We start from the raw sequence: 12,445 nt of genomic DNA on the forward strand, positions 1-12,445 counted from the left end.
GCCTAAGATATCGATGTTGATGCGTTCCATTTCATTTTTGACAACTTCCAATTTTCCCAGAGTCATACTTCATACATTCCATGTTCCGATTTTCAATGGATGTTTACAGCTGTTTCTCTTCAGTTTGATTTGTGGCCCATTAGCAAATGAAGGTTCTGTGAGCATTTCTCCCCCGAGCTTAACTTTATTCACGTCATCGTGGTCATCTTGGTCAACTCTACTTTGAGGAGGCATTTTTTCCCCAGTCGCATTCTGAGTGCCTTCCCACCTTCCGGTCCTGTATCTGACAGTGTTTCTCTGCTATTTATAGAGTTTTCAGTGACTAGCGATTCGGAAGTAGTTTGTCACTCTTTCTTCTTAGTCTGTCTTTGTTTGAAAGCTCATCTGAAACCTGTCCACCATGGGTGACCCTGCTGGTTACTTAAAATACCAGTGGCATAGCCCTCAGAATCACAGCAATTCAAATCACCACAACACAACAGACAGACGAGTGGCAGTTGCATGGTTGCTGTTAAATAGGAATCTCCTTGTGCTAGGGCCCTTAAGTCTGGCTCAAAGGCAGGATTTCTGTCCTCAAATGTCAATCAAGGCGGAAGTGCAGCAGGGGCAACTGCGTTGTAGTGAGAAGCTTTGGGCTCTGCTTGTAGGTCTCTAAGTTGGTCGACCCCTGCCTCAAAGCCATGATCCAATGGTTAGGCTAGGACAGCGCTCTTGCGTCTGGGGTAAGTAGGACAGCCTGGCCGGACCCTGCAGTCTCTTCCTGCTAGGCAGCGTCTCCCCATCGACCTGGTCTCCAGACACCTCTCACCCCACCGCTCCGTGGTCTGGGTTTCATTTAACACCTCCACCAGGTCTGCACAGTTCTCGCACATCGTTTAGCCATTTGGACCTAGATGGTGCTTAAATATTTGTTGTGAATTATTCATAATAGAGACCTTCAATTTATATTGGCTGCATTTATCTACTTCACATTTCTAGTATTTAAATGATTTAGATATAATTGCTAGCATAATGAACACACTCAAATAATCTATCTCAATGTAATTTAATAAGCTATTCATTTTTGTTTTAGCAAATTTTACTAGCCTTTTTCTTTAATAACTAAATTTCAATATCATTATTCTGTAATACAGTTTTGCTGCCAGATCTTAAAATAGCTTTACTGATGAATACTAAAAGATATGGTGGAAAAGTATTATGAGGACCCTCAACAATCACGTCCATATATTTCTCTTTAAACAAAAAATTACTGTCATTATCAGAAGGTCATATAAAATGATATTAATACAAAGAAGAAGCATTTTCTTGGTGACTATCTAATTCATTGAGGCAAAACTGTCAGAAATTATTAATGCCGTTGCTGCTAAATGCTATCAAGTTGGTTCTAACTCATAGCAAACCTGTATAGAGTTTCAGGGATTTCTGGTGTGGCACTGTGGGTTAATGCACTAGACTGCAAAGTCGGTTTGAACTGCAAGGTCAGCGATTCTAGCTCACCAGCCACTCCTCAGAAACGCTATACAGGGCTGCTATGAATTGTAACCGACATGACAGCACTTAACAACAACAACATAGAGTTTTTGAGACTGTAAAACTTTAAGGAACAGAAACTGTTGTGGTAGGTGGGCTCGAACCATTGGCCTTGTGGTTTATTGTAATGTTAGCAGTTCAATGCTTACCCTATCAAAAAACCCATCTACTACTCACTTTGTAATTAAGTAGTAAAGTAAAGATCCCATAAAATGTCAATCAACTGGTATTGAAGCGTTGCGATACTGTTAAATTGTTTTTATCTTCCTCTTATCAGAGTAAACCTAAAGCAATTTCATTATTTCCAGCTATAATAATAAGCTTCAAGAAATAAATGGTTTTTTTCCACCTAGTGACAGCAGCAATGCTACAGGAAGTAGTAAGTAGAGGCTCCAAATTCGAAGATATTTGACTATCTGAGTCCAGGTAGAGTTCTGGTATGGCATGGCAGGATAATGCGCTGGACTGCAAAGTCAGTTTGAACCTCAAGGTTAGCAGTTCAAATCCATCATCTGCTCCTCAGAAACCCTATACAGGGTTGTTATGGGTAGGAATCGACTCAACCGCACTTAACAACAACTGAGTACAAGTAAGTGTCATTGATGTGGAGCTGTAGGATAGGCATTGGACTGATAAGTATAAGATTGGCAATTAAAACCCACCAGCCACTTTCAGAAACGCTATACAGGATCACTACGAGCTGGCATAGACTGATGGCACACAACAACAAACAACAGTTGTCATTTAAAGTCCATGATATGGTCTGTGAAATAGGACATTAGTATACGTTTGCATATATTTAATACACATTTATCAAAGTAACCCCTGTGCAAGTTGGCTCTGACTCTCCGTAAACACCCAGAGTCTCAGGGTTTACAGACTTGCACCGGAAATTGGCTATTTCTGGGTGGCCATGCTGTTTGAGTGCCACAGAGAACATGGTCTGAATTGGAAGCTTACACAGACTGCACAGAGGGATGATGACTGGAATCTCCCTGCAACATCAGCCAGAGGGTTGGCAAGGCAGGGTACATGCCAACAGCAATTGCAGGATCCACAGCAAGTACAGCTTGAGGAGGTAACCAAGCTGCAGAAGCCATAGCTGCCTGTGCAGTGCTGCTAAGTCAACACCCCATCTCCTGGTGCTCTTGCAAGCAAGTCACTCCTTTCCCCCCATGGAGGCATACACAGTAAGACTGGTGGAACATACATTATGCAATACCCATATCTGTACACTATTTATGGACAAAAATGATCAAAACAAAAGAATGAAAGTATACTGATGCCTACACTTCTGGAACCAGTAAAGAAACTGGTTCATCTTTCTAACATAACCTCCATTAGATTAATAGAAAGCACTACACTGACTGACTTCGTTTTCTTCTAAGCTCAATTTTTGGGTCATATTTTTGTTCAGGTTAGAGCAGAACATAAAATACCTATACTTTAAATTTGTCTTTAATAGTCTTGTCCCAAGAAGAAATGTAAAAGAAAGAAAGTTTGAATGTCATCAACATTCCTATGTTAAATTTAAAAGCAAAATTTACTGAATGTAAACAAGTTCACTGTGATTAATTTTCATTGTATTTACATTTGTATTTACAAATTACCTGTAAAAAAGTTCTTCTGTGCAAAGATGAAGTGGTAGGTGGCTTTATAAACCTCTAGTTCACATTGCCATGTCTGTGGCATATTCCATATTCGCGGATAGCTTGCATTGATGTGGAACTACAAACCAAGTATTAAATACAAGTTAGAGCTTTAAAATATGACTATGAGAATGGCACTGAAACTTAAGTCGCATACATTGTTGAGTAATTAAAACTTATTTTCCTACAGAGTTGAACTTTGAACTTTAGCTACACGTTTTAGTTTTTTTGTTTTTTTGCTTGTTTCATTATTGTAGAATTTATTTTGTAAAATGTACATATTATAAAAACATATATAACACAACTTTTGTCAATTCAATATTTTTCAAGTGACATTAATGATATTAATCAGGCTACAGTTTTGATCTGTTTTGGAAGAAGTACAGCCAGAGTGGTCCTTGGAGGCCAGGATGGCTAAGCTTCGTCTCTCATACTTTGGACATATTGTCCGGAGGAAACAATCATTGGAGAAGGATGTCATGCTGGGTAAGGTGGAGGGTCAGAGAAAAAGAGGAAGACCCCCAACGAGATGGATCAGCCAGGTGGCATCATTGATGGACTCAAGTGTGACAGCGGTAGTGAGGTTGGCCCAGGATAGGACATTGTTTCGTTCTGCTGTGCATGGGGTCGCTATGAGTCGGTTCCGACTCGATGACACCTGACAACAACAACAGCAACAGTTTTGAAAATGCACTCCAGCTAATTTAATTAAGTAAGACAGCTAACATCCCTAATTTTTCCTTAAGCCTCATCAGTTAAGTGAGAGGCTCAGGATAGGAAAGATGGGTTAAAACACACACTGCCTCACAAGATTCTGGTCACCAGTGCCTCCTGGAGTTCCCATTTGACAGCACAGCAGTGAAAGATGTGACATGTTGCTTTGTGGCGTGTCCCACCTGCTAAAGCTTGGCATTTCTGAAAAGGCAAAAGTTTCCTAACCAGGAATACCATGGTGCAGTCATGTTCAACAATACCTCAGGAATTCACTAAAATACTCAATATTGAAGTTTAATAAATACAATCATGAAGTGAGTATTTTCTTAATTTCACACACATACACACGTATCTTGGTGTGGCATTGTAGGATAAGCACTGGACCGTGAAGTACAAGGTTGATGGTTCAAACCCACCAGATGCTCCTCAGGAAAAACAAGAGGCTTTTTGCTCAGAAAAGATTAACAGCCTTGGCAACCCTACACAGGGTCATATAAGTCAGAACCAACTCTGTGGCACTTAACAACATACATATGTTTATATATATATTTATATAAGGAGCTCTGGTAGCGTAGTGGTTACGAATCGGGCTGTGAACCTCAGGGTCAGCAGTTCGAAACTACCAGCTGTTCCATGGGAGAAAGATGAGGCTTTCTGCTCCCTTAAAGATTTACAGCCTCGGAACCCCTGTACAGGGGTGCTATGAGTCGGAACCGACTCCACAGCACATAACAACATATATTTATATATGCTGTTGTTGTGAAGCACCATCAAGTTGATTCCGACTCATAGTGAGCTCGTACAGGGTTTCCAAGGAGTAGCTGGTGGGTTTGAACCCCCAATCTTACGGTTGACAATCCAGTGCTTATATAACAAGCACCACATCAAGAGTACATGTGTATTGTTCTGTCTCAGCCAGAGTAGATGCTGTATTCTTAAGTGTGGAGACCTAATTGTCACCAGAATAACAGCCCAAAGTGGAGATGGTTTGAATTATAAAGGGGGGCAAAAAAAAAGATTTCTGGCTAATTTTGAATGAGTTTTTTGTTTTTACTAAAGATGTTTTTCATGTAAGAAAATGTAGATTATAAAATTTTTTATTCTTTTTCTTCTTTAAAGATATTGGTAAACCAAAAAAAAGTACATATGTATGTATATGTGTGCGTGTTCCGACCCATAGTGACCCTGTATACCTGTAAGGTTTCTTTACAGGTAACTGGTAAGCTTGAACCGCTGACCTTATGACTCAAATTGACTTTGCAGTCTAGCACATTAACCCACAGCGCCACACCAGGACTCCATAAATACAGACATATATATATATATATATACACACACACACACACACATATACATATATATTGTTGTTTTGTTGTTAAGTGCCATATGGTCCAGTTCCAACTCATAGACCCCGCATAGGGTTTCCAAGGAGTGGCTGTTGAGTTTGAGCTCCTGACCTTGCAGTTCAAACCTATCTTATGGTTGAGTGCTTACCTATAGCACCACACCAGGACTAGATACATACATATCAAGATTTCCTTTGTGCAACCAAGATTTCCTTTCCATATGTATATATATATATAAAATGTTGAGATAAGATTAAGTACTTTATAATTTTATATGAAAGAATCACCTCTGAATATCATTCTACATAGTGATTTTTCTTATTATTTTTGTTGTCTCTGATAACAAATAATCTGTCTGATTAATAATTTACCAAACCACAATTTTAATTATGGGTATTTCCACATTGTTCCTTTTTCTGAAATGAACTAATCCAAGATAGCAATGCTTTTTCCTTTTATAGTCTTATTTATCAGATTATAAACACAATGAATTATGTTATTTAATCCCTGAGAAAAGAATCAAATAGGAATAGAAAGCATGGTAAAAAAACTATCCTATTTAAAATATAAAAGGGATTTAGTCCAGTCATATAAAAAAGTTTGAAAGTAATATTCTAACAACTTTTCACATTTTTTAGGGTGAAAAAATCATGTATTGTTGCCTTTTATTACCTTCTCCATATGAGAAACAGAGCAAAAGAGATGCCCAAGAAAGTTCAAAGCATTGAGTACCCACTCTTCTTAGCAAAGACAGGACCAAGAGCACATTGTTTCTGAACCATATGAATTACTTAATAACTGTGCAATTCATGTTGGAATACATTTATCATCAGTATGCTCTAGACTTACTGCTAACATTTCTGCTTCTAACAGGGTCCGATACTGCATGCTAGTAGTGGCATCAACATGTAAGAGTTGCCCTTTAATTGCTGGAGTGTAACCTGATAAATGAAAATATAAAAATTCAGAACCTAAAAAAAATATACAATTAAAAATATTTGAAGCTGAACTAACTCTCACTACAACCCAAAGAAGGAATCATTGAAAAATGCTGGCCAGTCACTAATAATATACACTCCAATAACAAGGAACTTGTTATTCCATATCCAGGTAAAGTTGAACCATTTGTCCTAATTTTGCTTTCCAATGCCAAGCTACAAATCTTTTCTATATATGATACATTTCAACTAAGACAGCTCTCATGTAGTTTCTTTTTCCACTTACTCAAGGGTATGTACTTCCACCATTTTCAACTACTCCTTATGCACTAGCAGTTTCTAAAAACCTAGTCCTATTCTGAACAAAATGAAAAATCAGAACATTACATTTTCTCCTATGAACATTAATTTTATGGTTATAATTATTCTATTATTTCAACATGCATCCTGCTCTGAACATTTCTTACAAATGCCTACATCTCTGGCAAAACTTTTAAAAAATATTTGTTTGAAGTCTTATTTTGCTCATGCCAAAAACTTAAGTCCACTTTTCCCTGGGACTTTTCACCCAGTAATCTTAAAAACAACTTAGCCTTTATAGAACATGATTAAATATTCCTTTACCTTTAATGCATTCAGAACTCCACAAGTATCCTGTGGTACTTGGCACAAAGTTATATATAACTGGTGTGCCATTGAGATACTGATCCCCTTTGTCCTCTTAGGTAATTCTTTACTCCAATATGCCACATATATATGTAGAACATTAGATTTAAAAATGCGAGAGGATTTCATTAAGTGAGTTATTTTCTACTTTGTGCAACCAAGATTTCCTTTCTTTAAGCATATACTTATAATAAGCCTATTCTAAAAAGACGCTTCCTTCTAGTTGCTGTTGTTGTGAAGTGCCGTCAAGTCGGTTCCAACCCAGAGCAACCCCGTGTAGGGTTTCCAAGGAGTGACTTTCTAGTTGTTATTGTTGTTAAGTGCCGTCGAGTCGATTCCGACCCATAGTGACCCTGAACTTGGTTTCCAAGGCTGTAAATCTTTACAGGAGCAGAAAGCCTCATCGTTCTCCCACGGAGCAGTTGGTAGTTTCGAACTGCTGACCTTGCGGTTTACAGCCTGATTCGTAACCACTACGCTACCAGAGCTCCTTTGGCTTTCTAGCAGCCTAGTCTAAATTCAACAGTCCTAAAATTCTCAAGAATTTCCTTCAAGACTTGGTATATTTCTCTTAAAACTAACTAAAATGAGCTTTTGTTCATCTCTAACATAGCCCCAAAGTTAAGGACAAAAACATACTCTGTTATTCTTATTTTTTACTTGATCATTTAAGTAGGCAAGCCTACTGCTACCTCTCATGCAACTAATAAATCCAGTCAATCCATCTGCCTCTTTGTTCTTGTAAATAGCACCAAAATAACTGACAGAAAGAATGATTTTAAAAAATGACACATTATCTAAGTATACTAGCAACAGTATCATTGCACATTACCAATTTAAAAATATAGGTGAATTTCTGTTTTCTTTATTCTCAGAAAAGTGAAGTGAATAAGTAAAGCAGAATTCTACCTTAACTTCTTTCAATTCAAAATATAGTTAAGAGATAGGAGTAGAAGACAAAGTTAAAAAAAAAACTATATAACAATTCAATACAGTTAACAAAAAGTTTTTAACCATGTTACTGATTTCCTTGTATCATGCCCAAATTTCAAAAGAATAATCAATTTAGATGATCTCAATTTAAATAGAACTATAAAGAAAGCTAGGACTCCTGGTGTTGCACTAATGTACTGGACTGCAAAGTCAGTTTGAACCACAAGGTCGGCAGTTCAAGTTCACCAGGCGCTCCTTGGAAACCCTATACAGAGTCATCCATTAAGGGTTGGAACTGGCTTGATGGCACTTAACAACAACAATATAAAGAGGAACACTGGTAGCATAGTGGATTACAAACTTGGCTGCTAACCATAAGGTCAGTACTTTGATTCCACCGACTCGGTGGCACACAACTACCATAGGGCATTAATTAATATTTAAAATATGATATGCTCTACTTTTGAAGGAGCTCTGGTAGCGTAGTGGTTACGAGTCGGGCTGCGAACCTTAAGGTCAGCGGTTCGAAACTACCAGCTGCACCGCGGGAGAAAGATGAGGCTTTCTACTCCCGTAAAGATTACACCCTCGGAAACCCTATACAGGGTCACTATGGGTCGGAACCGACTCGATGGCACATAACAACAACAACATGCTCTACTTTATCTTAAAGCTCTTTTCAAAGTACCCAACAGACTTCCTGACAAAAATCTATTAACAATATAATCTAAAGTATGGCCTATTAGTCAAGTAATCAATTACTGCCCATGTACACGTGCCACATTAGTTCAAACACAGAGCACCTGCTTTCATGGAGCAACAGCCTAACAGGAAAAACACACATTAGGCAAATTATGCTCAATCCTACAAAATGAGGGATAAGGTATAATGATAGTATAGCATTATAAAACCTAGCTTGGTTAGAAATACTGTATCATGTCTCTTGGTTTTCAAATAGTTCAGTTATGCAATATTTATTCTTCATAACTAAAAGGTTATTAAAATATAAGAAAAATGGGAAAAAGTCCCATGTTAGTCCAAATGGATTAATAAACTGTACTAATACGTCAACTATTTTCCTGCCAATCATTTAAGACAAAAATCGTAATTGTGGCTTACCATTTTCCTCAACTGTCATTGGGATATTAATTTCTAAATATGAGCCAGCTCCTACGTTTACATGTACAGCATTTGTTTCCTACCAAAATAAAACATTAATTCATATAAATGATTCATTATCATTTATATTTTCAATCTTTACTTTCCAGTTATTATCACATAAGAAATAACTATCATGATATTCAATATATATTAAAAGCTCCTAAGAACAAAAGTTCAAATTTATAGCCAAAACACACTAAGACAATTTGGCAAAATAAAAACAAAATGAACCAAAATATCGTGTAAAGGTCTATTATAATAAATTTTTATATGTTATATGTAAAATTTTTTTAAAAACATGATGAAAACAATATATATATATATATATAACTATTATAGGGAGTGAATAAAGCAAATAGAAATGAATATAAAGCTAGAAATGAAGCTATATATACAAGTCACACAAAAAAACTCTGTAAAATAATGTTCATGCTATAAACACTAATTATTTTCTATAACACTGTTGCAATAATTACCCTATTTTTAGTAAACAGCAAGTCAATTGTAGCATCTGCAATAATATTCATTCGTAGTTCAAAAGCAAGGATCTGTCTTAATCTCCCAGGCTGTGCAATTTCAGAAACATTTAGAACTTGATAATCTGGTGGAAAGAAAAACTTCCACAAACAATCTCTATGTAAGGAGTAGAAGGGGGGAAAAAAACCATGTTATTCAAACAAAAGAACCCTTGGATAATTGTCCCAAATCAGTATTCTAACTTTATATTATCATTACTATCTCATCTAACAATTAGAACAGAAACATAAAAAAAGTTAGTCACAAAGCAGTATCACCTATTAAAACCTCTATCCTTTTAGAAAATGAAATGTATAAAGCATAAATGTGTTACACTTCCAGAGATCAATGAGCTTTGAAAACTTAGTAGCTGAGCTATAATTACATGACACACCACCAAAAATAACAAACTCACTCCCAGTGAGTTGATTCAGATTCATAGAGACCCTATAGGACAGAGTACACCAGCTCCTTAGGTTTTCGGAGACTATAAATCTTTACATGAGCAGACAGTCTCATCTTTCTCCCATGGAGCAGCTGGTGCATTTGAACCAGCTTGCTCCAGGCTCCTTAAATTAGATACATGAATGACTAAAATTATGCTAAGTATTCTGTGAGATATGGACGACATTCTACAAGTATATCAATTGTCAAAATGTCGAAGAATCAACTGAAGGACGATGGTTTAATTAGAATCATCACCCTACTCTGGACTATTCAGTTTTCTAAGAAAGCCTGCCACTACTTGTCTGTCAGTTTGTGGTAATGTGGTGGCTTGTGTGTAACTATGATGCAGGAAGGTATGCCCATAACCAGTATTTTAAATACCAGCAAGGTACAACCATGGTGGACAGGTTTCAGCTGAGCTTCCTGACTAAGACAGACTAGGAAGAAGAGGCACATCTTCTGAATGTTCTGTTGTTGCTAAGTGTCAATAAGTCAGTTTCAACTCATAGAGACCCTTTATAGGGTTTCCAAAGAGCAGCTGATGGGTTTGAACAGCTGACCTTGTAATTCAAAGTCCAGTGCTGATCCTTACAGAGACAAACCAGTAGTTCAGCCACCAAAAACCTAATAAAAAGTAGTGGAACAATGTGAGATAGCCAACAGAATACTGAATATTGAAACATGATAAATAGCACAAAAATATTGTCAGATGTCTTGCCAGTAGAAGAGTCCCTCAAGTTGGAAGGCTCTCAAAAGATGACTGGAAAAAAGCTGCCTCCTAAAAGTAGAGTTCACTATGATGACGTGAATAGAGTAAAGCTTTCAAGACATTCACTTCCTGATGAGACACAACTCAAAATGAGGAGAAAGAGCCATAAACTTCCATTAATAATTGGAACATGGACTATATGAAGTATGAATCTAGGAAAATTGGAAGTTGTCAAAAATAAAATGAAACACATAAATATCCATATCCTAGGCATTAGTGAGTTGAAATGAACTGGTTGTTGGCCATTCAGAATCAGACAGGCAGGAATGACAAACTGAATGACAAAATAACTATGGCAGGAATGACAAATTGAAGAGAAATGGCATTGCATACATCATCAAAAAGGCCACTTTGATATGTATATTGAAGTATAATGCTATCTGTGATAGTGTAACAGCCATACATCTAATTAATAGCACAATTATTTAAATTTGTGCACCAATCATTAATAAATACCTTTATTATTTGGTCATTTAAGCAGTTATTATAACTATTCCTCAAATTTATGACGAGTCACTAAAGTCAGTAATGATGAAATTATAGGATTCTACCAACTTCTTCAAGGAGCTCTGGTAGCGTAGTGGTTACGAGTCGGGCTGCTAACCTCAAGGTCATCTAGTTCGAAACTACCAGAGGTTCCACAGGAGAAAGATGAGGCTTACTGCTCCCATAAAGATTTACAGCCTCGGAAATCCTATACAGGGTCGGTATGAGTCAGAACCGACTCCATGGCACACCAACAACAACAACTTCTTCAGTCTGAAACTGATTATCATGCAAACAAGATGTATTGAGAATTACTGATGATTAGAATGCAAAAGTAGGAAACGAGGAAGAATCAATAGTTGGAGGACATGAGCTTTGTAATAGAAATGATGCTGGAAATCACATGGTAGAATTCTGCAAAATCAATGGCTTGTTCATGGCAAATATCTATTTTAAACAACATAAAAGACAACTATACACACAGACCTCACCAGATGGCATACAGAGAAATTAAATTCACTACATCTGTGGAAAGAAAGGGTAGAAAAGCTTCATATCATCAGTCGAAAAAAGGACAGGCGCAGACTGTGGAACAGACCATCAATTGGTCATATGCAGATGTCGCGGACCAGCCACGACACACTTATGGGGGGTTCCTTAGAAAGAGGTATGACATCGGCGAAGAAAGCACAAAATCAATGAGTCTCGATGAATGGTGAGTCTTCTTTCACGTTTACTTCAGATTCTCACACAGCTTTTATACTACCCTATACCATCAATCTATTAATCATTCTTTTCAAAGTAGGGGTCTAAATCATACATATTAATACATATTAATCATTTCAATATAGTGCATCAAGAATATCAAAATCTTCCTTGTTCCCCTTTACGTAGTTAGACAATACATAATTTCTGTAAGCAAGCCTCATTGCTCTAAAAATGTCATGTTAACCTTTACAAGGACTTTGTTACCCTTAACTTTCTATTCATTATTCTTTGAAATTTATCAACTGTAACTAGGTCCAAATATTCCCAATGCTCTTAGGATCTGTTTAAACATTCTATACCTTGCTATTCCTCATGGATCTAAATTCCTAATTGTAATCTCAAATACAAATTATGTTTTCAATTAACTTCATACATCACTAACTTCTAAAAATTAAAATTTCTCAAGCTCTTACAAAGCTTTTAACTATAACCCTAGCAGTCTCCATGGCTCCTACATCATGGTTCAGTTATTTCAAAGGCTAATGTCTGTGATTAAAGTAAAATAGGTGCCAGATTATGATC

At 36.9% G+C, this 12,445-nt stretch overlaps 1 protein-coding gene across 1 annotated transcript in view; it reads right to left on the bottom strand.

Moving 5' to 3' along the window:
* The window catches only part of KIAA1109 (KIAA1109 ortholog), a 340,787-nt gene that overhangs the window by 261,068 nt on the left and 67,274 nt on the right, over positions 1-12,445 (bottom strand). The window contains exons 10-13 of the mRNA XM_006866287.1: positions 9,414-9,570; positions 8,896-8,974; positions 6,089-6,180; positions 3,141-3,258 (exon numbers count right to left, since the gene is read on the bottom strand). Coding sequence (XP_006866349.1) covers positions 3,141-3,258; positions 6,089-6,180; positions 8,896-8,974; positions 9,414-9,570 — 446 coding nt within the window. The remainder of the gene's footprint in view (positions 1-3,140; positions 3,259-6,088; positions 6,181-8,895; positions 8,975-9,413; positions 9,571-12,445) is intronic.

Source organism: Chrysochloris asiatica, unplaced genomic scaffold (genome assembly GCF_000296735.1).
Source record: "Chrysochloris asiatica unplaced genomic scaffold, ChrAsi1.0 scaffold00088, whole genome shotgun sequence".
NCBI classification, from domain to species: domain Eukaryota; kingdom Metazoa; phylum Chordata; class Mammalia; order Afrosoricida; family Chrysochloridae; genus Chrysochloris; species Chrysochloris asiatica.